The sequence below is a fragment of the Eschrichtius robustus genome, chromosome 2 (assembly GCF_028021215.1).
Source record: "Eschrichtius robustus isolate mEscRob2 chromosome 2, mEscRob2.pri, whole genome shotgun sequence".
Classification (NCBI taxonomy): domain Eukaryota; kingdom Metazoa; phylum Chordata; class Mammalia; order Artiodactyla; family Eschrichtiidae; genus Eschrichtius; species Eschrichtius robustus.
The window spans coordinates 146,220,298-146,246,272 of NC_090825.1; the positions used below are offsets into that span (position 1 = coordinate 146,220,298).

The 25,975-nt window shown below is 37.6% G+C and overlaps 1 protein-coding gene across 5 annotated transcripts in view; it reads left to right on the forward strand.

The window, feature by feature from the left end:
* The first annotated feature begins 21,079 nt into the window (after nucleotides 1–21,079).
* The window catches only part of RANBP17 (RAN binding protein 17), a 311,774-nt gene continuing 306,878 nt past the window's right edge, over nucleotides 21,080–25,975 (forward strand). For 4 of the 5 annotated variants that reach the window (XR_011073140.1, XM_068536342.1, XM_068536343.1 and 1 more), the window contains exon 1: nucleotides 21,080–21,199. Coding sequence is in view for 3 of the 5 variants with exons in the window: in XM_068536342.1 (XP_068392443.1) it covers nucleotides 21,182–21,199 (18 nt within the window). In the remaining 2 variants the exon portion in view is untranslated. The remainder of the gene's footprint in view (nucleotides 21,200–25,975) is intronic. The other variant, XM_068536346.1, reaches the window with a different exon arrangement.

Sequence of the window (25,975 nt, forward strand, 5' to 3'; positions counted from 1 at the left end):
TTTGCAAAGTCTCCCCACTTTGCATCATGAGAGCTGACTGAGATTATTCAGGGGAGGTGGTGACTGAGGAAAATACGATTTAGAACTCTGCTCCCAGCCTGCAAACTGCTTGTCTGGGACTGTGTGGGATCAATGTGGCTGCTGCTCAGAAAGCGGGAATGTAGAAGGTCAGCTCTGTGACTTGGACAGAAATAGTTATCTCTATGGTCAGTGTAGGCACTACCTGGCATGTGTCCTGGATGAAGAGGTGCTGATGGATGGAGAAATCCCCAAGCCATGATGCATCTGTGTGACCTAGGGAAGCACTGGTGGGCTGAAAGGAAAGACCTATGAGAATGTCTGCCAGTTCAGGAAGCTAAACTCTCAGCAGAGCACCAATATTAGCACGAAACACAAAGGACCTTGTGAATCAGGTAACACAGAATCCCCATACCATTCAGTAGAATTTTTAAAGAATAACGGATATAGGACTCTGCACATGTTTTTCTATTTCTAACATTGACAAATGATATAAGAGCCTGGTATCTATTTGTGGTCATAATCTGACTTAATTTCTGGGTAATGTGACCTCCAGGCATGTGGAGTTAGTTGTCCAGGGCTTGATTTAGTGGTGCTCTGTAGATAAAATTACACAAGAATCAAAAAATTAACTATAATAGAATTCCACTATGTGACTTCACCAAGTAATAGCAAATGTTTCTGTTTATATATTTCATTAACAATAATAGTATTTTCTTTGTCTTTTCTATAGTTATCATGCAAAATTAACTAAATTTTAATTTAGTGATATCTACATGGAGTTAAAATAAGATAAATGCAAAAAGGTAAACGCCTTGATAATTATGAATTATATCTGTGCTGGATTCAATAATTTTTAAAAGTAAGGACATGGCACATAATCAGTTGGATGAAATTTCATTTTAGCGTGAGAGTCAAAACCTACATCATTTGAAAGAACTACATGTAAATAGACTATAAATCTACATTACTTGATAAGTAAGTAGAAAAGACTTCCTATGTCAATGGGAAATCATTTGCTTTTATTTCAGTGCTCTTGAGAGCCATAATAAGACAAAGTTCTTATAAGGCTGCATTTTCCTTGCTAGGAGAAAGAAACCAATGTAAACATAAAACTACTATACTCATTGGGAAAGATGAAGAAAAATAAAGCAATTACAATAGTAACTTTCACAGAGATAGTTTTGCAGCCCCATATTAATATAATTCATTCTTCAAAAATGAGTCATTGCAATTTCTTATAGATTTTCAAATGTCCTAATGCATGCTCTCCAGAGCTCTAAATTGCTCACTAAACACTTCAAAATATAGTTCTGGAAATAGCTATTAATGAAATAGGGCAAGTTCAACAGTTATCTCAGTACCTAGAATCCACTGTGTTATCATATGCTCACACTATAAACACTTGCATTTCAGAATATGATCATTCCACTTAGTTTTCAAAAGTCCATAGGTACAGTTTTCTTTACTACATTTGTTTCTGACAGGTAAAACCTTGAGATCTCAAGAAGCAGATTCCTAGAATGAAATAAAGCTTAACCAGCAATGCCCCTACTGTAATAATGTCAACCCATTCTAACACAGTATTAGAATTGCAAATACAGATGCAGTTTGCAGAGTGCTGCAGTACTAGATGTGCTGAAACTCAAAACTCCTGAGAATTACATAGCTTAGCAAAGAGAATATTTTTGCCTCAGATCCACGTGTTCAAAATAATTTCTCCAATCAGCTCTAACCTATTATTGTGAAAGTATTCTGTTGTAAATGAGAAACAATAGTTGTTTTCTCCAGAGTACTAGAACCACAGCGACACGTGAAGTGTAGTGATCCTGATATCATTATCATATTTATTATTAATGGGTATTCATAAGACTAAGCTTTCCAGAGTCCACTTAAAATTTTTTTTTTACTTAGGGTAGCTCTTCTAGTATCATTTTTCAGGTCATCAAAGCTAGTTTTCAGGAATCTTCTACATCATTTCTAATCACTGATTCACAACTTTTCAGGGTAATTTGTGAGTTCCTGAGGCTGAGAATATGAGTCTAAAAGGACTGGTAATGTCAGTGATTTGGGCATACAAAATCTTCCATTCTTGATTTGGTTACTCCCTCCACATTCTAATTTCTACATGAATAATAGCACTATTTGAAGGTAAAGTATAAGAAAATTAATTCAGCAAGTAGGATTCTTTCAGAATCTTGTGACAAGCCTTTAACAATTCACCACATTTACAAAAACAGAGTTAACCGTTACTGTTAATTTATGTTAATACCTTCCTGTAATGGTCTGAATTCACATGCTTTGCAAAATGACCAATTTGCCAACATAATTATGATTTTCTTACATTCATAAGAAGCAATTTGCACTTATTTTAACATACTGATATATACACTTACCAGAAACAACAAGCCAATCCTTTAACATACTTTCAAAGCTGTATTTTACTTAACTCTGACTCAATGTTCTTGAGCTAAATAATACAAACCTAATGTGGTTTAACAGTCCATTGGGTACGATTTTCTTTGGGGTTTTGGCAGATAATATGATAGATTGAGTTTGAACTTTGATCGTGCTTGGGCTATGGAAAGTCTGTGAGACCTTTTGCGGACAAGACAGGTAGATTTATCATGAGTGATATTAGCACAGGTTATTGTGAGTAGATTAAGTTTGTAATACACAGGAAAATTAAAGGGCCAACTTCGCTGATTAATATGTGGCATTAGCTGGAACAGTGAAGTCATATTAGAGTTTCCTTTAGCCAAGAATGGAGTAATTGATTTGTGGACAATTCAAGGATTAAAACTAAATATGTTTGATTCATTTAAGTCCAAGAAAAGGTTACTATTGTTAGCAATCATAAAGTACTCCCAAAAGAGAAAAAACAAAAATGAAAAGTATTACCAAATATTGGAAGCTTTCAGCACAAGCTAGGACAGAAAATTTGGTGGTTAGGAGAGCTAAGCTAAATCATCTATTCTTTATGAGTTTCTTGATATAAGATGTACTCCCTAATGCTGAGAAGCAACAATTTAACACTAGTTCACTTTTTGTTTTATTTCTTATCTCATTTATTTTTGATTGGATGTTCACAAACTAATACTTCCAAGGGCCACATAGAGTAGTTTTGCCTGTGATTTATGTGATTTCTGGTTTTTTATTCTGGTGCTCTTGGCATTGACATTCTTGCTTTCTCAGAACAAAAAAGAAAAACTACTTTAATGTTAAATTGACTGATAGCCCATTCTGATTCCCTGAGATTACTCTAATGAAAAAATACTTCAAATTAAGAAATAGAAGCTACAGAATATAAAATTTATAAAAGCTATCTGCCTTTATAGGACTATATCAGCCATTAAATAACCATACAATGTCGGCTTGTATCAACTGCTATAGATACTAAAACAAACAGTTAAATAAGGGGGCAAGAAAATTCACACAGCTGGACTAAAGATGACTCAATTTTTGTACCCTGGGCCATAAAAGTCAATTTTCAAGATGCTGTATCACTTATGCAACGATGATATTTCATTATGTTTCAAAAAGAATTTTTAGCACACATAATTTAGTAATACAAATATTAATACATATATTTAAAATTTTATCCTCTAAATGGATAAAAATGTCCTCTGAGGCAACTCGTACAAGTTTAGGATATTTTTATGTGATTTTTAAAAAAGAAAAATAACACCACAATAGAATTTACCATATTCTTAATTGTTTTACTTCTTTTCTGAATAAAGAGTCTATTTTAGATTTAGTTCCATTGTTGAAATAAAATTATAAAGCTAGTTATGGTATAATGGGGCAAATGGTGTAATGGGAAAAACAGTTACTTTGCAGACAGACAAACCTTATTTAATTCTGGGCTCTGCCACTTAACTATGTAACTGACCTTGGGCAAGGTGCTTAAAATCTTTGAAGTCGCCTATAAACTAAGAAAATACCTACCTTGCCAACTGGTAGTGTTAAATAAGAATTGTACAAAGCTTGGTATGTAAGCATTCAAATATATTTTTTTTCTTTTCCCAACCACAAAGTGAAAATGAGATCCTGGAGTAATGACTATTTTTATCCCTTATATTATAAAAAACGGCTTTTGTATTTTTTGACATGGTACTTTTTTTTTTAAACAGTTTTAATTGAGATATAATTCCCATACTGTACAATTCACCCATCTAAAGTATACAATGTAATGGCTTTTAGTATATTCGCAGAGCTGTGCATCCATCACCACAATCAATTTTATTCACCACAATCAATCTTATATTTTCATTGCCCCAAAGAAGAAGCCCCCCTCCTCTTAGTCATCACCCTCCAATCATCCCATCCTGTCCAGACCTAGACAATCGCTAACGTCCTTTCAGTCTCTATAGGCTTTCTTATTCTAGACAGTTGATGTAAATGGAATCATGCAATATGTGGTCCTTTGTGACTGACTTCTTTCCTTAACATGATATTTTCAAGGTTCATCCATGTTGGAGCATGTGTTAGTACTTCATTCCTTTCTATTGCTGACTATTATTCCATTGTATGTATATACTGCATTTTAAAAATCATTCTTCAGTTGATGGGCGTTTGAGCTGTTTCCACTTTTTGGTTATTAGGAATAATGCTACTATGAACACTAGTGTACAAGTTTTTGTAGGGACGTGCTTTCATTCCTCTTGGGTATGTGCCTACAGATAGAAATCCTGCATCATATGGTAACTCTTTGTTTAACGACTTGAGGAATTTCTAGATTGTTCTCCAAAGCACCTGCAACATTTTACATTCCTACCAGAAGGTTATAAGGGTTCCAGTTGCTCAACATCCTCACCAACACTTGTTATTATCTTTTAATTTTTTAAATTATAGCCCTTCTAGTGTATTTGAAAATGGTACCTCATAGTAGTTTTTTTTTTATTAGTTAATTAATTATTTTTGGCTGCATTGGGTCTTCGTTGCTGCACGCGGGCTTTTTCTAGTTGTGGCGAGCGGGGGCTACCCTTCGTTGAGGTGCGTGGACTTCTCACTGCAGTGGCTTCTCTTGTTGCGGGGCACAGGCTTTAGGCGCGCGGGCTTCAGTAGTTGTGGTTTGCAGTGTCTAGAGCACAGGCTCAGTAGTTGTGGTGTACGGGCTTAGCTGCTCCACGGCATGTGGGATCTTCTCAGACCAGGGATTGAACCCATGTCCCCTGCATTGGCAGGCAGATTCTTAACCACTGTGCCACCAGGGAAGTCCTCATAGTAGTTTGGACTTGCTTTTCCCAATGGCCCATGATGCTGAGCATCTTTTCACGTGCCTATTGGCCACTTGCCTTTCTTCTTTGAAGGAATGTCTGTCTATTCAGATTCTTTGTCCATTTTTAATTGGATTGTCCTTCATTATTGAATTGTAATAGTTCTTTATATATTCTAGATACAAGTGCCTTATCAGATATTTGGGCCCTTTTCCTCCATTATTTTCCTATTTTTCTCCTCCTCAGCATCCCCCACCCGACTTAGTACAACACTCTTCACAGTTTTCATATTTACCAAGTCTTTTTAGAAATTTAGGCAAAAATTTTTCCCATCCTAAGTAGTCCATATTCATTTAAATGACAAGCATCTCTGAATAAGTTTATAATGCAAGGTTTCTTTGTCATTGCAGTTCCCCTTTCCATGCTGCATAAACACCATGCATATTTTTTTTAATTGCAGTATAGTTGATTTACAATGTTGTGTTAGTTTCAGGTGTACAGCAAAATGATTCAGTTTTACACATACATACATATGTACATATATATATTCGAGTTATATATATATTCTTATTCAGATTCTTTTCCTTTATAGGTTATTACAAGATTTTGAATATAGTTCCCTGTGCTATACAGTAGGTCCTTGTTGTTTATCTATTTTATATATAGCAATATGCATATGTTAATCCCAAACTCCTAATTTGTCCGTCCCCCCTTTCCCCTTTGGTAACAATAAGTTTATTTTCTACATCTGTGAGTCCATTTCTGTTTTGTAAATTGTTCATTTTTATCTTTTTTTTTTTAGATTCCATGTATAAGTGATATCATATGATGCTTGTCTTTGTCTCACTTCACTTAATATGATAATCTCTAGGTCCATCCATGTTGCTGCAAATGGTACTATTTTATTCTTTTTTATGGCTCAGTAATATTTCATTATATATATTCATATATATATATACACATACACACACACACACATATGTATACCACATCTTTATCCATACATCTGTCCATGAATAGACATTTAGGTTGCTTCCGTGTCTTGGCTATTAGACACTTAGGTTGCTTCCATGTCTTAGCTATTGCAAATAGTGCTGCTATGAACATTGGGGTGCATGTATCTTTTTGAATTAGAGTTTTCTCTGGATATATGCCCAGGAGTAGGATTGCTGGATCATGCAATAACTCTATTTTCAGTTTTTTAAGGAAATTCTATACCATTCTCCATAGTGGCTGCACCAATTTACATTCCCACCAACAGTGTAGGAGGGTTCCTTTTTCTCCACACCCTCTCCAGCATTTATTATTTGTAGTGATGATGGCCATGCTGACTGGTATGAGGTGATACCTCATTGTAGTTTTGATTTGCATTTCTCTAATAATTAGCGATACTGAGCACCTCTTCATGTGCCTGTTGGCCATCTGCATGTCTTCTTTTGGAGAAATGTCTATTTAGATCTTCTGCCCATTTTTTGATTGGGTTGTTTGTTTTTTTGATACTGAGCTGTATGAGCTGTTTGTATATTTTTGGAAATTAAGCCCATGTCAGTCGCATCATTTGCAAATATTTTCTCCCATTCCAGAGGTTGTCTTTTCGTCTTGTTTATGGTTTCCTTTGCTGTGCAAACCCTTTTAAGTTTCATTAGGTCCCATTTGTTTATTTTTGTTTTTATTTCCATTACTCTAGGAGACAGACCCAAAAAAATATTGCTGCGATTTATGTCAAAGAGTGTTCTGCCTATGATTTCCTCTAGGACTTTTAGAGTATCTGGTCTTACATGTAGGTCTTTAACGCATTTTGAATTTATTTTTGTATATGGTGTTAGAGAATGTTCTAATTTCATTCTTTTACATGTAGCTATCCAGCTTTCCCAGCACCACTTATTGAAGAGACTGTCTTTTCTCCATTGTATATTCTTGCCTCCTTTATCATAGATTAATTGACCATAAGCGCACCACATGTATTTTTGTAGCAATTTTGGCTGAAAGACTACTGACTATTTATATGATTTTTAAAAGCCCTCAATTATTTTGTGCCAATTGAATTTATACATGCACAAATTATTTCCAAAAACATTTTAGATACTAGAGCCATTTTTTAACACAAATTTCTCACTTAATTATTTTTTTCTTGTAGGTCCTATTATTTCTTTGCCTCCTCAAAATACAGAGAACTTCACTCAAAGTGATGTCACTTTTGCTTGTGAAGTTTCAGCCTATCCAATACCACATCTGGAGTGGAGGAAAAAGGCAGACAAAATGATCCTTCATGTTGATAATTTCAATGCAAGTATGTGAATTATTTGCACAGTTCACACATTCAGTATATTTGTTGATAATGTTAATGAATTCTCTCCTTCAGATTACATTTTAAAATGCAGGTTTGAAATATTAAAACATTTTCATTGTAATCATGTCAAGCAAAACAATAATACCTTACATATTTAATGTGTTAGAAGATTTACAAAACCGTTTCATGTGTATGATCTCATCAATATGACTTAGAGGTCTGCACATAGTGATAGAGAAAAAGGATGGTGGTGCAGTGTTTCTCAAAGTGTGACTCAAAGACCACAAGTTATAGAATCATCTTGACACCCTGGTGAAACAACAAACTGCAGGACCCAAATGTAGCCAAAAATGATCAGGATACAGGGGGTGTGCCTCATGAACCTGCACTTTTTAAAAATAATTGTTCCAGATGACCTCAATTCATTCTAAAGTTTGACAATCACTGGTATAGTTAAATAAATAGATAACTAGCATAATACGCTTCAGAATGAAAAAGACTGTGAGCAAATTACTTCACTTCTTTGGTCCTGTTGCCTTACCTTCTCAGGAATATCACAGCATAGTTTAATAATGAATATATGTCAATCACCCAGCACACTGCCTTGCTCAGAGTAGGCACTCAATAAATACAAGCATACCTCCTTCTGTTGAGCTTTGCTTCAGTGCACTTCACACATACTGTGTTGTCTACAAATTGAAGGTTTGTGGCAAGTCTGTGCCCAACATCTTATCAGCACCATTTTTCCGACAGCATTTGCTCACTTTATGTCTCTGTGTCACACAGATTCAAAATCTGTATACAAAAATCAGTTCTATTTCTAAATATTTACAAGAAACTATAAGAAAAAGAAGTTGCAAAAACAATCCCACTTACAGTAGCATCAAAAAGAATAAAATACTTAGGAGTAAATTTAACCAAGGAGGTGAAAGGTCTGTACACTGACAACTACAAAACACTGATGAAAGAAACTGAAGAAGACACAAATAAGTGGGAAAATATTCCAATATTCCATGTTCATGGGTTGGAAGAATTAATATTGTTTAAATGTCCAAATTACCCAAAGCAATCTACAGATTCAATGCAATTCCTATCAAACTTCCAATGGAATTTTTCACAGAAATAGAAAAAAAAATCCTAAAATTTGTGTGGAGCCACAAAAGAACCCAAATTAACCAAAGCATTATTGAAAAAGAAAAACAAAGCTGGAAGCATCACACATCCTGATTCAAGCTATATTACAAAACTATAGTAATCAAAATGGTATGGTATTGGCACAAAAAGAGACACATAGATCAATGGAACAGAATAGAGCACCCAGAAATAAAGCCACGTATGTATGGTCAATTAATTTTTGACAAACCAAGAATATTCAGTGGGGAAAGGATAGTTTCTTCAGTAAATGATTCTGGGAAAATGGATATCCACAAACAAAAGAATGAAACTGGACCCCTATCGCCCACCATACACAAAAATCGATTCAAAATGGATTAAAGACTCAAATTTAAGGCCTGAAATGGTAAAATTCCTAGAAGAAAAATAGGGGATAAGTTCATTGACTTCAGTCTTGGCGACGATGTTTTGGATCTGACACCAAAAGCAAAGGCAACAAAAGCAAAAATAAACAAGTGCGACTACATCAAGCTAAAAAGCTTCTACACAGCAAAGGAAACCATCAACAAAATAAAAAAACAACCTACAGAATCAGAGAAAATATTTGCAAATCACATATCTGATAAGGGGGTTAATATCCAAAATATATAAGGAACTCATACAACTCAACAGCAAACACCCCCAAACAATCCAACTAATAAATGGGGAGAAGACCTGAATAGACATTTTTTCAAAAAAGACATACAGATGGACAACAAGTACATTAAAGGTGCTCAATACCACTAATTATCAGGTAAATGCAAATCAAAACCACGATGAGATATTACCTTACAGCTGGTATAATGGCTGTCATCAAAAGGACAAGAGGTAAGTGTTGGGAGGATGTGGAGAAAAAGGCACTGTTGGTGGGAATGTAAATTGGTGCAGCCACCTTGGAAAACAGTATGGAGGTTCCTCAAAAAAATAAAAACAGAACTATTATGTGATCCAGCAACCTCACTTCTGGATATATACCCAAAGGAAAGAATATCACTATCTTAAAGGTATATCTGCACTCCCATGTTCACTGCAGCATTATTTACAATAGCCAAGATATGGAAACAACCTAAGTATCCATCAATGGATGAATGGATAAATAAGATACATATATGAATATAATACATATGAATATTATTCAACCATGAGAAAGAAGAAAATCCTGTCATTTGTGACAGCATGGATGGACCTTGAGGGCATTATGCTAAGTGACATAAGCCAGACAGAGACAAATACTACATGGTATTACTTATCTGTAGAATCTTTTAAAAAAAGCCAAACTCACAGAAATAGAGAGTGGAAAAGTGGTTGCCAGGGGCTTGTGGGGTGGAGGAAGTAGGAAGTAGTTGGTAAAAGGATACAAACTTTCAGCTATAAGGTGAATAATGCCCTTAACAGATTCTAAAACTGAAAAGGCAGAGTAGAACTTGGCCACTTAGGAACACAGTTCTTTGTATATCAAATAAAAATAAATAATATTATTATGTGTGGCGCATATTTAATTCAAATACTTTGCGAGATCTAGTAATAATATAAAGTAATCCAAGCTTGCATGTAGTTGAATTCTGGGCTTGATGAGTACCAGTATATATGGAGAAGAGTGTATATTGGGAGGAAGGGCGGAACAGGGGTGTCTAAGTCTGCTCAGGCTGTCATAATAAAATACCATGGACAGTGTGGCTTAAATAACAGAAATTTGTTTTCTCATAGATCTGGAGGCTGTAAAGTCCATGATCAAGGTCTGGCAGGGTTCAGTTTCTGGATTAGGGCTCTCTTCGCAGTTTGCAGATGGCCCTCTTCTGTGTCCTCACATGGCTGAAAGGAGAGAGAGCTCTGGTGTCTCTTACTTTTCTCATAACGGCACCTGCCCTATCAGATTAGAGCACTACCCTTATGACTTCATTTAACCTTTATCACCTCCTCACAGGCCCTGTTCCAAATACAGTTATGTTGGGGTTAGGGTTTCAACATATGAATTTTTGCAGAACACAAAGAGTCCATAACAAGGGGTAAAGAGATGGAGGGTGAGGGTAAGTATAGCACTGAAAGGTCTACTCGCACTGAAAGGTCTACTTGCAGGCCAACAGTTATTAAATACATTGCATTTTTCACTTATGTAAACTCTAACTTGTTGCCTCTATAGGTTCTTCATTTACATATCAAATTCCTGCAAGAACCAAATCACAAAAAATAATACGAATTATGGAGACTACACTGAAGAAGATGAAGAATATGAATCCAGTGACTATGAGAAAGGAAACATATTTATATAGGAATGTAGACGTTTCACATAAAATGTCACCTATATTTACTTGTATAATTACAAAGCATTTTGAAAGTCAAATTTTCTGTCAAAATTTCAGGTATAATGAATCACTCTTTCCAGACAAACTCGGATCTAGTTTGGTTTTTTTTTAACAGTATTCTCCTACCTTAAGAGCTTGCCTTATTCATATAATGACCAAATATCATCTCAGTTGACAAGAATAATCAAATGATACTGTAAGCATTTCTCTGTACTAAACTTTCTGATAGGCATCATGGAGGAAGTAAAAGAGGCTGAATGCATGATTCATGCACTGAAGAAGATTAAAATTTTAAACGAATTTAACCTTCTATTTCACAAAGAGATAACTTAGCATAACATTCCTTACATATTCTAAGAATCAATAAAATCATTTGCAATTGGATACTATTTGCAAAAAAAATTGCTTACAGGTAACCATCAGCCAAAGATCAGGAGTTGGTGAACCAGTTTGAGAAATGACTAAGGCTTTTCCATCTACGATTGCATTGCAGCAGACAGCTGTAAAATGGCATACACCAACCCAGTTTTAAACAGATTGTCTAAGTATGTGTTTGAGGATGAATGTAGAGCAGTAGAAAGAAAGGAAGAAAGCTTGATTAGGATAGCTCATTTAAGATATGCCTTGGCTTGGCGCATTTTCAAAATTCTGGTGTCTCTTGAAAATGGTCATCACCAGGCTGTTTGGAGGTGAGGTAGTCCAAGAGGGCCTGTGTATGAAATGTCCAATGCTACGAACACACAAAGGGCTCGTTTATAAAATGGCCAATTCTGGGCCATTGCTGAAGGTGCTAAGCCTGTGGCAGTCCCTTTGTGAAGTGTCTCTGGTATAGTCCATGTTCAAATTATCTGGTTTCAAGTTGGGCTTTTGGAAATGCCATATGTTCTTTTCCAGTTTCAAATATGCTAGTTCTATCTCTAAATAGAAACCACTAGCCAAATATATACTCCGATCATTTTGTAAGTGGGCTTCTCCAGAGGTTTTTAGTATCACTCTATAGAGTGGTGGCCCACTATACTTTGGTCCAGAAAGTGGTTCAATGCTGTTTTTAGCACTATGATTACGTGACCTCTCTTCTTAGGCAGGGTGACTGATGCTTTACCCAGCCAGTCTCCTTTTAACACTAAAATTTAGCTGTACATCCATCATTCAGACAGATCCCCCTGGACTCCTGAGGCCAACATATTGACTTCTCAGATTACCACCCAATGAGATCTTATTAGTGAATTCATGGCAAGTGTTACTGGCATGTGCCTAGAGTGTATCTTCATTTTTTCCACAGTAAAACAGGAATCCAAGTATGTTCCTAGTGATGCAGACATGGTGGGCTCTGCTTTAGGCCTTCTAGGTAAAGACAGTCTCTCAGAGGATTTATTTTCTCAGAATGATTTCTGCCATTACAAGGAACCAGTCCTAGGGGTCTTGGAATATTTTACAGATTATTGTCTGTATGGATAGAACATGCAACTATTTAAATGATGTTGCCTCAAGGATAATAAAAATTGGCATTGACTGAACTTCCTCAAACCTAAGACACATATCAATTGTAAGAAGCACAATTATCTTATCCCCCGATACACCGTGTTGATTTTCTGTAACCAAGGGCATTCTCTTGCATAACTGCAATACAACCATGAAATCGGGAAATTAACATTGATATATTATTACCTTCTAATTCTTAGATCTCATTCAAGTTTTGCCAAGTATCCCCAAAATGTCCCTTATTGTAAAATTATACAGTTCAAATCATGCATTGCATTTAAATTATTGTTTCTCTTTTAGTTTTCTTAGTGGATCAGCCTTTCCTTGACTTTCACTACCCTGGTATTTGTAGAATGTCTCTCAATTTGAGTTTGTATGATGTAAATCATAGTGTTTCAAGGTTAGATTCAGCATATGCATCTTCTGTGAGACTATCACAGAGATGATGCTGTGTTATTACTGCATTCTGTCAAATGGCACATGATTTACATTTGTCCCATTACTAATATTACCTACATTAATCACACAATCAAGGTGGTGAATGACATTTTTGCACTGAAAAGTTACTCTTTTTTGCTTTCTTTAAGTAGTATTTTATGAGGAACTACAATGAGACTATGTAAATATTCCATTCTTCATCAAATTTTCAATTTATTCATTTATTTACTTATATTAGCATGGACTAATATTAGTATATTATTAAAGTTTCTTATTTTATTCAATGAGCCATAATCTATTACTATCATTATTTATTTTGATGCCCAACTCTTCCTAGATTTGGCAAGTGGGAGTCCGTTCAAGCTGGCTCTTATGTCCTTTTGACTGGCCCCCTTCATTCTTTGAAGATTTCCTTACTTTCTGGTGCCCCAAAATGTTCCAAACATATTCTGTACTTACATACCCCAACTTGGAATCAGCTGTTTCTCCAAGTGGCTGGTTCCTATAAGTGGAAAATAATATTTAGAGGCCAAGTTCTGGATGTTAGGTGTTCTCATTATTATTGGGGTGTTGCTGAACTCAGGAACTCTCAGTAGGGCATATATGTAGGCATACACACACACCTAAACTTACTTCTATATTTATCTCTACATTCTGAAAACCATGAATTTTCACTGATACTTCTAATTCCAATCCAACACCACAGGGTTCATTCTAGTTTTCCCCCCTTTCCATATTTGTAACTCCCTTTTCCCACAGTGAAAAATCTGGCTTCCAGTATTATTAATGTATTTATTTCCTCAATTTCCCAGTATGCCATCAGTTTCCCAACTCCACTGCCAACTCCTCCCCTGCACTGATATCCTCTTTCCCTACTTGTGCTCTGACACCCCTTATAGAACACCACTCCATATGAACACCCTCTCCTCACCCTACTCAGGTTCTGACTCCCCATGCCTAGCTAGCCCCTAACCCAGCCCTGTATAGATGCCTTTCTCGGGCCTGTTGAACTTCAAAATCCTGCACTGTGCCCCCAACCCATGCCCTCAATGCACAGATACCCTTGGTATCTGGGCTCCAAACCCCCACAAGAGGCCAAAACTCTGTATGGATACTGTCCTCCCCTGCTAGTCTCTGACACTCCAAGAAGGACCACTCTCATGAAGGGATGCTCTCCTCACCCCATTCAGGCTCTGACAGGCTTGCCAACCAGCCCTCTACACAGAAATCCTCTTCACCCTGCTTGGCCCACAGTGGCTCCCCCAACATTCTTTTGCCACAGCTGGTATAAACCTTGCTCTACCCTACTGGATGGCTTCAGGACTAGCACAGAGTATGCATTAATAGTTCCCCCTTTTACTCTCAGAAGTGTTCTTGGTGAACAATGAACTATATGTATAAGTCAACATACAACATAAGACTCTACGTATAATCAACTTATGTACAAGTCAACCTGGGAAGGCTTTTTTGGAGCAGTGTTTTTAGATGTCCTGAGGGCAAAATTTTGTCTTTTCTGCCTCTCCTAGTTATAAAGAATATTGATAGTTCACTTAACATTGCTACTATATGCTTTAGTTATGATAGTAAAAAGAATCATACAAACCTAAATTTCTCTCAGTAGAAGACTGATTAAATAAATCATAGTATATACATATGGAGGAATACAGAGTTGTTAAAAAAGAAATGAGGTTGATCTATAATACTGACATTGAAAAATACCTAAAATGCATATATTGTTAAGCAGAAAAATCAAGGTACAAACCAGTTTTATAGCATGATCTCAGAAATTTTTTTTGCCCACATATGTATGTGTAGAGACAGAGGCATGGAAGGACCTATGCTGCTATATTAAGATAGGTTATTTCTGAGAGGCTGCTATTCTTGGTAATTTTTACTTTTGATTTTATACAATTCTGTACCATGATATTTTATACAAAATTCATGGATTTCTTCTATAGTCAGGAGAAAATGATAGAAATACTCTTTTAAAATAAATTTCGGCAATTTGAAAGGATTTAATATGGGTATCATCTTTCCTAAGCTCCTCAGTATGACATATGCTACTCGTGCGGAAGGTGTTAATGTGTGTTGGAGCAGGGGAGATGGGAGGCAGAAAAAGAAAGGAGAAAGAAGGAAGTTCACAACTTGGTTTTCCTTGAGATATTCTTAGGTGTTTTTGTTTTTCCTTATAGTAAGAGACTTGCCTGCTCAGCTTGGTATCCTCACAGTAAATTTAAAACATAGCTCTTAGCAAAAGGAAAATGTTGACCCTTAAGGAAGGGGCTTGGGTTGTAAGTAATGGTATAGCTTTTGCCTGCTCAAAGTAATATTAGTATGTGAAGGACCTAATTTTATATTTTAGTCCAAATTAATTTTACTCTAAAAACAATTAAAACAGTATTGCTCTCATTGATACAGGCTTAAACGTATTTTATGGATATCTTTTAGAAAAAAATCACTTGAAATGGGGACATGCCTATTTCTGGGAAGTAGCTATGTGCATAAAATGGGCTATGACTGGTAATAGCTCTTTTTTTCTGCCGTATTCCCCTAGGATTTACACATTTTATATTTTCCATTTCAATTTAAGATTGCATTATTTTTAAAAAAGTTACATGCACAAACATACCACATCCACACTTTGCCTTATTCCAAAAAAGATTTGTGGCAGTAGTGCCTGGTCAAGTTCAGCTTTTCTGATTGGTCTTTCTTCCAAATATATACACCTGCCGTCAACACTTCTTTAGTAAGTACTTCCTTAATGAGATTAACAGTAATCTATTTTGGTGTCACTTTTTGTTATACCATAAGTTTTCCTCTCATTATAAAGATGAATAATGTACCTTTTAGAAAATCTTGGAAACACAGAAACATGATGAAGAAGAAAAAAAATCACCTGTTAATTCCACCATTTGTAAGACAGCACTGTTAATATTTGTTTGTATTCTGTTCCATTCATTTTTTTCTATGCCTTTTTTCATTTGATTGAAATGATAAATTGTTCCATTTTTCCTTTTACACTTAACCTTGTAAGACAGCATTTTCCATATTTTTTTTACAAAACTCTCCATAAATATAATTCTTCATGACTGTATAGGATTCTGCCATATGATGTACCATAGTTTACTTAAGCTTTTCTGCTTTTTCCTATTGTAAATCATGCTATAATAAATATCTTGGCATATAAAACTTTTAAAAAATTTAGGCTTTTTTGTTAGAATCACTTTCTAGAAGTTGGGTGAAGATGAACATGTTCAAGGTTCTTGATACATATTGCAAAATTGCTTTTCAGAAAGGTTATACTGCTTTATTAATCCAATAGCACTGCATATCAGGTCACATTTTATCATGATCCTGCTTAGCAGTAACTTTAAGATGCATATTAAGTAATGCTACTATCTTGCTTACATAATCAATGCCTTAAACTCCTTATTATTATGTGGAGGAATTAATATGCAAGTAATATAAGGCAATGTACAGAATCAGAAACATTAATTTTTATTTGTCAAAATAATGGCATTATTAATACACAGCAGTATACCCTTATTATTGGCAGTGAGTTAAAAGTAAAAATCATTTAAAGAAAAAGTATGTATAGTTTTTAATATATATGTAATAGTCAAGATTGTAAAATAACTCATATCTATATCATTAGTGAAGAAAAAATTATTTTTGTTACTCTGGTTTCACACTGGCTATTTAAATAAATGGAGTTTAAAGTTAATGACTTAACAAAACAAAAATATAGTTGAAATCAACCAACATGAAATAAATATACACAGGTAAATATTTTATATAACTGTTGTCTTTGAAGGGGTTTTACGTAAATTTGAATTTATTGGATTCATTCTCCTCCTATTTCTCTTACCTGCCTGCCCTCTGCTGGATTCCCCAAACTTATTGACGTATTAAGCAATCTTACTCAGTGTATTTAATAAAATTACATTTGTAGAATAAGTTAAGGGAAATGTGTACTAATGCTTCCTATATTTTGTTTATATGTTACTAAAGTAAATGATTGATCATAGGTTTTACATTTTAAGTATTCATAAAGTGAGAATTTTAGTTGGATATTTGGAAGTTTCAGTCGCACCATTTATGAAAACATGAGACAGAAATGCTGTTAATGTAGGTAATGTCAGAGCCTTTCAAAAATTTTCAGGATTGAGAAGCTGGGTGGGGCAAGAGGGACAATGAGGAAATACCCAATTTGATAGTAAATTCACAAAGTAAAAAAGTGTAGAATAATTTACTCTGTTTGATTAAAATTATAATGCTACTCCATTAAAAATATTGATTTAAATATGATATTCAGAGAATATGAATTTACTTGATAATAAAATTAGTATTTATGTAGCACTTATTATTTACCACACACTAAGTACTTTATATATATTAACTCATGTAGTCATCACAGCAACCTATGAGATATATACTATTAGTCTCCATTTTACAGTTGAGGAAATGAAGGCATGGTGAGGTTAAGTAACTTCACCAAGTTTACCAGCTAGTAAGTGAGGCAGCTGGTATCCTGACCCAGGCTGTTTGGCTCCATGTGCTTTTCCTAACCGCTATGCTTGACTGTCTCATCTCAATATTACTTCTTGTAAAATTTTTGAATTATAGACTTACTGTTATCCTGACCTTAGAAATAACAAATCAAAACTCAGAGTTGTTAGGTGAATTTCCTAGAGCACCAGAATTACAAATGCTAATTGAATCCCCTAAAAAGATACAAAGATTAAAGACCCATCCGTCTTTTTTAGAAGGCTAGTTGCCATAAAGGAAGATAATTTTGTAATTCCTAAGGGCTCTAAATGTCCCTCCATTAATTGAGTTTTGTGACAGAAATGAATTATTTGACATCCTGGAGCATCTTCTGTGCTAATTTTAATAGCTGTAGTGACACAATTCTATCTTAAATTTTGTTAATTGACAAAAAAAGATATGGAGTTGTGTGCATATTTTGCTGATAGAAAATCATGGAAGGGAGTGTTAATTAAACAGAAATCTTATGTGGTCACTCAAATTTAAAAGGAAAAAATAATTGGCTTCTCATTTCCAGAATTACCTGGTGAATCCACAAAACAGTCAGCTGCTGTTCCTGTCACAATCTCATATTTGCCCCAAGGATATTCTGGAGTGGGAAAAAATGCCAAATGATCAAATCTCAAGTAATTGTTCCTCTCTTAATGACCTAAAAATTGAGGTAACAGAAGTGCTACTTTAAAACTATAGCTTTAAAATGTGGTTGGGATCTAGAAGTTAGGCAAAGGCAATAGTCAGTTAAAATAATGGGGTATTTATTGTGTGGCAGGTACAATAGGGAGGTCAGAAATTAACAGTGGTGCTTTGGATGTGAGAGTCGGAAATGTTGGAATGTGAGAATCACAAACGAGATTGGATATCAAAAGTCTTGGGACATGGAAATGAAAGTTAAAATATAGGAATCAAAATCTTTAGGAATTAGGAGCACAAAATGGCAGGATGAAGGTATCAAAGATTTTCAAGTTTAGGAGTTGAGCTGTGGGGATGAGGATTCATGGGCTGTGGATGAGCTATGAAAATCAAGGGTGAAGAATGGAAGATGCAAATAGCCTGGTCATAATGAATTAGGTTATGCTGGATTAGACCTCCCACTGAAAACAATTATAAAAACAGGACAAATAAATATAAATATACATACATATTTAACAACTATATTACATATATAACAACTATAAAGAAATAAATATGTATTTAACAATAATTTAACATATATTAACAACCATATCACACAACAAATATATATGTGTGTGTGTATATACATATATATATATATATATAATATATATATATATATTTAACAACTGCTTGAAGGTACTAGAGAACAACCAACAAAGGCAGGACTTAATTGGCTTCAATCCTTGAGAGCATGAAAGCACTAAGGGCAAGATCCACATTTACTTCAGCTTTTCCCATCCCTTCTCCTCCCACCCCAAAAGCATTTTCCAGTTGGCACAAGGAGTAACAGAGCTAAATAGACAGCAGCGATCTCAATAGGCCAGGAGCAGACATGGGAGTCTGGGAACAAAAGCAGCTGAGATTCCAGGGACAAAATTCTAGAGAGGAGCAAACCGCAGAGATGTGAGCCCCAAAATCTGTGTACAGATTTCCCCCAAATCATCAGTCAATTCTTAAGATGTATACCTGTAGGGAGAGACTTTAAGAAACTCAGCAGAAGAGCAGCATCTAAAGAGTCGAACAGAGATTTTAGCAGCTGCACAGTGATGGGGAGACAGGGATTAAGAGTTCAAGCCAACAGGGTGAAGGTGTCTTAGTAAACATCCCAGGCTTTTAGTTGTAAGATCTATTGAGGACCATGACCCAGGAATAAGGATAAAACGGAAATAAACCTGAATTTAAAAGCCTAAAGCCAAGTCTTATAGGATTGAAGTTATCCTCTGGTATTCTATCTGCCTACTACAATAGAAATTTTTTAAAAACCTTCTTTGGAGAAAGCTGATATCGTCCTCTACAGTTTTTCTTCCACACTGTCTGACATTCAATAAGAAATTATTGAGGCACACTTGAAAAAAATAGGACCAAATACTAAAAGCCAGGAGGACCCACAGCTGATTCAGATATCGGAGTTATGAGTCACAGGCTTTACGTAATATAATTAAAATGTTCAAGAAAATAGAGGAATGATAAAGAATTTCACCAGAGCCTTGGAATCTATTCAAAGAATGGAAAGGGAGGAGTCAAATGAAAATTCTGGAACTGAAAATATTATAACTAAAATTAAGAATTCAACAGAGGGGTTGTATACCAGCTCAGACACAGCAGAAGAGAGTTTCTACTGACTTGGGTGAAAGGTCAGTAAAAAATATGTGGATTAAAGCATGACAAGAAAAAAAGACAAAATATACAGAAAAGAGTATGAGACATATGGAAAACTCTAAAAGGTTTAACACACATGTACTTGGGGTTTCAGAAGGAGAAGAGAGAGAGAAAGGGACAGAAGCAGTATTTAAAGAAATACTGACTGGGAATTTTCAGACATTGATTAAAAAAACCATTAGATCTCATATTTAAGAAGAGTGCTTTATGAACCCCAAGCAGAAACACACACACACACACACACACACACACACACACACAGAGTTATATCACACTCAAACTGCTAAAGACCAAAGGAAAGAGAAAAATTTTAAAGCAGCCAGGGGTGGGAGAAGGAGACATATTACCTTCAGAGGAGCAGCAATCAAACTGATGGCTAATTTCTGAACAGAAACAATGGTAACCAGAAATCAAGAGAAAGGCATTTTTTAAATGCTGAAAAAAAAAACTAAAAAGCCAAAATAGAATTCTATACCCAACAAAACTATCCTTTAAAAATGTAAGTGAAATAAAGACGTTTTCATGTTAACAAAAGCTGAGAGAATCTGCCACTAGTAAACATGAACTCTAAGAGGTATTAAAGGAATTTTTCACACTAAAGTACAATGACCCCAACTGGAAGTGTCAAACTTCAAGAGGAACTCGTTCAGAAAGGAGTGACTTTGACCTACTTCTCCTCAAATAAATTCTCATTCCAATGGACTCATTCAGTGTAAAATATAAGTTCATGTTAAGTGAAATCTAGACAAGAAGTGAACTAGAATTTTATAACTTAATGATATGTAGTAGATACTGTCAGTTTAATTTTAACCAAAATAAAGTTTTTAAAAAAGTGAAAGCTGGGTTCTGGGAGTCAGGGATCAAGGACAGCAGCTGGCACGTAGGAGTCAAAGGTTATGGCTGATCTGTCATTGGCAAGTGGGTGTTGGGGGACAAGAAATGTTGTGGAGATGGGGGAGTTAGAAGGCGTGGGCAATAGCTATGCTCTAGGGGTTAGAGGTCAAGAGAGTCTGTGGGAGATGTAAGGCCAGGGGTCATGGCTGACAGTCGGGTGATGGTGGTTGCCTCAAGGGCCGGAGGTCTTAAGTCACGACTCACCTGTGGCAGTTGAAGCATGAGAACGGGGAGGGGTGGTGGGGGTGGTGGCGGTTGAGATTCCTGGCCCCCGGCCCCGCCCCTCTTGGGCCCGCCCCGCGCGCGCCGCCTCCGTCACCCCCTCCCGCCCCGTCAGCCCCGCCCAGTCCGGAGCTTCGAACGCGACGGCAGCTGGGCCGAGGCGACGAGCGAGCTAGCGAGTGGCGCAGGGACCCAGCGGGCTGCTGGGGCTTCTGCGGCGCCCGCCTACGCTCCCTCCCCTCGGGCGCTCGGGGCGCCGACTGGCGCCGCCTCCCGGGAAGATGGCGCTGCACTTTCAGGTCAGTGCGCTCTGCGCCGCGGGTTCTCGCTCCTCCGGTCAGCCGCCCCGGGAACCCGGCGGGACGCTGGGGTCTGGAGACTGAGGGCCGAGGCTGGTGGCGGAGGCCGCGGGGTCGCGGGCCGGTGCCTCGGAGCCCCAACCCCCGTCCCCGGCCAGGGACCCACGCACTGGCTTGGGCTGAACACCCCGGGCCCGGGCCCGAAGAAGGGGCAGGCAGAGCTTGGGGTTGACGGGTGGAGGGGCAGGGGCCAGGCTGGAGCTCGCTCCTCGGGGGAGGTGCGGATGCTGAGGACCGGCGGCGTGGGAGCCCACTCTCCCCGGTGCCGCCGCACGGCGCGCACGGAGGCTTCGGCGGCGCCCTAGCAGGTGGGAGCCCGGCCGGACCAGCCTTCCCGCCGCGTCGTGGGCCGCGGTCCCATCGTCTGCCTCCACACAGTTCGTACGGAGCTCGAGAAGGGGACCTGGGTCCGCCGATGGAGGGCGCAGCAGTTGGACTTTAATTGGCCAGAGCGGCCAGGGGCTGTGTATATGGGGAGTTGCGAAGGAGGGCTCTGCAGCAGCTTCATTGGAGGAGGAAACGGGGGCAGGACGCGCGCTAGGAGCGCAGAGATGGTCTGGATGGGACGCGGGCTGGAGGAAGGCTAACGTATTCTCGGGCACTCTAGCATATGCATCCAGTTATTCATACAACAAACATTTATAGAGCTTCCCCCCGCCCCCCACGTGTCTCATGCACGGTGCAAAGTTCTGGGATAAAGGATTACGTCATCTTACCATACTTGCCCTCATGGAATTCACGGATAATTATAGTACATGTGAAAAATGATATGATAGAATTAATCACAGGATATCATAGGAACATTGAAAAGGGGCAGTCAACCGTGTGTGTGTGTGTTGGGAAGGAGTGAGGCAGAGCTGCTGTGCTTCTCAGGCAAGCTTTTTTGAGCTTCTCTTCATCCACTAATTTATTGTAGTTCCTACTTTGCTAGGCCCTTAAGATATAGCTCTAGCAAAACTTTATGATTTGTACACTCAGGAAACTTGCAGTCTAGTGGATACTGAAAGAATTGTAGGAGTTGGCCAGGCGAAGAGGAAGGGAAGGGTATAGAGGCAAAACGACAGTGTGAGCCAAGTCAAAGAGTTGTGGAAGAACATGGCACACTGCAGGAAGTTCGGTTTGGCTGGAGCTTAAGGTTCATATAAAAGGGAAGGGAGCAGGGAAGCCTGTGGAGGCAGGAGATGACCTTGGAGAGGTAAGCAATCTCATAATATGGTGACAGTGTATCTAAGTGTCCCAACGCTTTGTAGATTTCTTTGGAGCCCCTGTGACTACAGTGACTCATTACTTAATTATTGATTCTTCCAAAGGGTCTTTTCTTTTCAACCAGCCACTCTCCTATCAAGTAATTGACAACTCAGGAGGTAGTAAGCCTGACACATTACCTTTTGACTCCTTGCCATTTCTAAGGGTCTCCAGGTCAAAATAATGTTATTTATTACCACTTTAGTAAATATGCCCTTTGGAAATCTTCACAGGAGGAATTTCACAGGGAGGACTTTGGGATTGTAAATAGGTAAACAGATGTTCATAATTCAGGTGTAAATCTTGAGGGCAATTAAAAACTGTGGTGGAAGTTTTGGGGATTTCCCTGACGGTCCAGTGGTTAAGAATCTGCCTTCCAATGCAGGGGATGCAGGTTTGATCCCTGGTTAGGGAACGAAGATCCCACATGCAACTAAGCCCATGCACCGCATCAAAGACCCAGCACAGCCAAAAAAAAAAAAAAAAAAGAAACTATGGTGGAAGTTTGGAACGGTTTCAGGCTTGGAAAGATGATGCATAATAGTAAATTACCCAGCCTGGAAGATTTCTTCATACTTAGGTAGTGGTGGAAAAATTAGCTGCTAATGCCAAAACTACCTAAATCGGTTTGCTAGGAATGTATTTCACAGCAGTTCTGGGAAGCTTAAAAGTGGAGTTGGACAAATAAAAGACCTGATGACTGGGGGGCCAGAATTAAGCTCTGAACCTTCCCAGTTTGAATTGTTTTCAGCATATGGATCATATTGTTACCTAGTTAACTCAAGGAGCATTTATTACTAATGATTACTGGTACCTAGCATTTTGAATTTTCACATGCTCGTTGTAGATGTTCAGCCCCACAACTAGCTTGAGAGGTGTGCATATACAGTCGGCTTGCTGTATCCCTGAGTTTTGCATCCGTGGATTCAACCAACTGTAGATTGAAAATATTTTAAAAATTCCAGAAAGCTCCAAAAAACTTCCATTTGCTGCACACTGACAACTATTTGCATAGCATTTACATTGAATTTACAATTATTTACATAGCATTTACATTGTATTAGGTATTATAAGTAATCTAGAGATGATTTAAAGTATTTGAGAAGATGTATAGAGGTTATAGGCAAATACTATGCCATTTTATATAAGGTACATGAACATCTTTGGGTTTTGGTATCTGCAGGGTGTCCTGGAGCCAGTCCCCCTACTTATGTGCATATATACATTTTATCCCTGAAGACACTGAGTCTTAGAACAATTGTGACTTGCCCAAGGCTACAGAATTAGAGTAGTCTTAATAACTCATGATTCCACATTCTTTCATACCAATATCTTACTGTCATCTACCCAACAGGGTAGTTAGTGAAAAATTATACCATTTTGATAAGTAAATAAGTGGATTTATGTAAGGGGAAGTTAGGTCACTGCTTCACAATCTTTTTCACATCATGGCATACATAAAAAATGGTAATTGTGTGGTTCATTGACGTAAACTGCTCATAACCAAAAGCCTGACTGCCTGGAGGACAAGGGGATCAATGTCCCTGACATACTATAACCCATTCAAGGCACATGCATTCTGGTTAGGAAGCTGTGGGTTAGGGTACTCTGTCCCAAAGGAAGAAATGGGTCTGGATTATCTGAGAGGAGACAGTCCAGATTAGAGGGTAAGGGACAGAGTGAGGAAAGATATTTCTGGGACCAAGTAGGAGGTAGGCACTTTAGATTTAACAGAAGGACCTTGATGAGAATCAAGAGATAACATTAGGAAAAATTTAGGAGATGCAGTTTGGTCGATCTTTTTAGCTTTCAGGATTATTCCAGAACCTGGGACTATAGTCATGCTTAATAGCCAGCCAGGCTACCTGATATGATCTAGATGTGATTGTGAACTATTATAGTTGAATACGATGGTAACATGATGAGAAAGGGGTTTGGAAAAGATCATCCTGTATGGAGTTGAATGGGAGAAACTATAGACAGTAGACCAATGTGGTGTTTTATAATTAACTGAAGAGATTATTTACAATTTGTGTAGATCTGCTGTGTGCCAGGAGCTGGATTAAGCTTTCTCTCGTCTTTTCTGTCTTAATCTTCACAATTATTTTAGATGGTGGATATTACTACCTGCAGTTTCAAAAGTGAGGTTTAGAAAACTTAAGTAATTTGCTTGAGGTCACTTAATAAGTAATTGGACAGATTCCAAAGCTTCCACTCTGATTCCCAAAGAAGCCCCTAAAGAAATCCTGGGCACTGTAGCCCACAGTTGGAAAATACTCTTCTATTGGTCTACTGTCTATGAATATCATGTAGAGGTGTTGAGTCTGAGTCTTTATTTTAAAAGAATTGGTAGGACTTTGTGATAAATTAGGTAGGTACCTGGAATTAGCCAAACCGCGAGGTTTGAGGGCACAGTTCGCAAGACTGTTCTCACTTCTGCCACCACCTGCATATTTGGGGGGTTCCCAGTACCACTCTCAGGTTTGATAGTTTAACAGAAGAACTCACAGAATTCACTGAAAGCTATCATACTCAGTTTATTATCAGGAAAGTACGAAGATTAAAACTGATTAAAGAAGAGATACATAAGGCAGAATCTGGGAAGGTTCTCAAACAAAGCTTTTGTTGTCCTCAGGACATGTTAGTCTCCCAGCATATATGTGTGGTAGTAAGCACCAAGTATTGCAAACCGGGGAAGTGCACCTGAGCTTTGAGTTCTGGAGTTTTTATTGGGGCTTCTTTATGTAGTCATTGATTGACTGGTCGGTTGCCACATGATTGAGCTCAGTCTTTAGGTCAGATGATACTGAGCAATCTGAAGTCCCCACCCTAAAACACACGGTTGGTCTTTGGTGTGGCCAGCCACCAATTTACGACTATGGGGTGTGGTCTGCTACACCCCCCCCCACCCCCAGCCCCGCCCTGAACAAAAACATTCCTATCATAGACGTAGATTACCTCCCAGAATCTGAGGGCAAAGACCAGACTTTTTCTTTGGGGAAGGCCAAACTCTTAACTATATAGGAGGGACTAAGGAGAAGGAAAAGTAAAAGATAACATCAAGATTGTAAGTCTAGATTCTGGTCTACACCTCTGAAACCACTGAAAACAAAGGGACACTTGATGTGAAAATCTGTGGGAAATATGTTCAATTCAGTTCCTGACATTTTGGGGCTGTTTTCAACATCTTTCTGGATTTCCAAGAAGAAGAAGTTTGTAGATAAATATAAAGGTGGTGAATAGACAGTTGAAAGTGTGGACTAGGACATCACCTGCAGGTACATGATGACTGAAGTAAAGGGTGGTAAGGTGGCAAGGTGCTGAGGAGACAACATGTGCTTGGGGCCCACAGATTTGTGTGTGGCTCAGAATTGACCATTTACTCTTATCTTGAGCAACATATGTGTGTGTGTGTGTGTAGATATATATATGTGTGTATATATATGTATTTGATCTCTCAGCCTCAGTTCT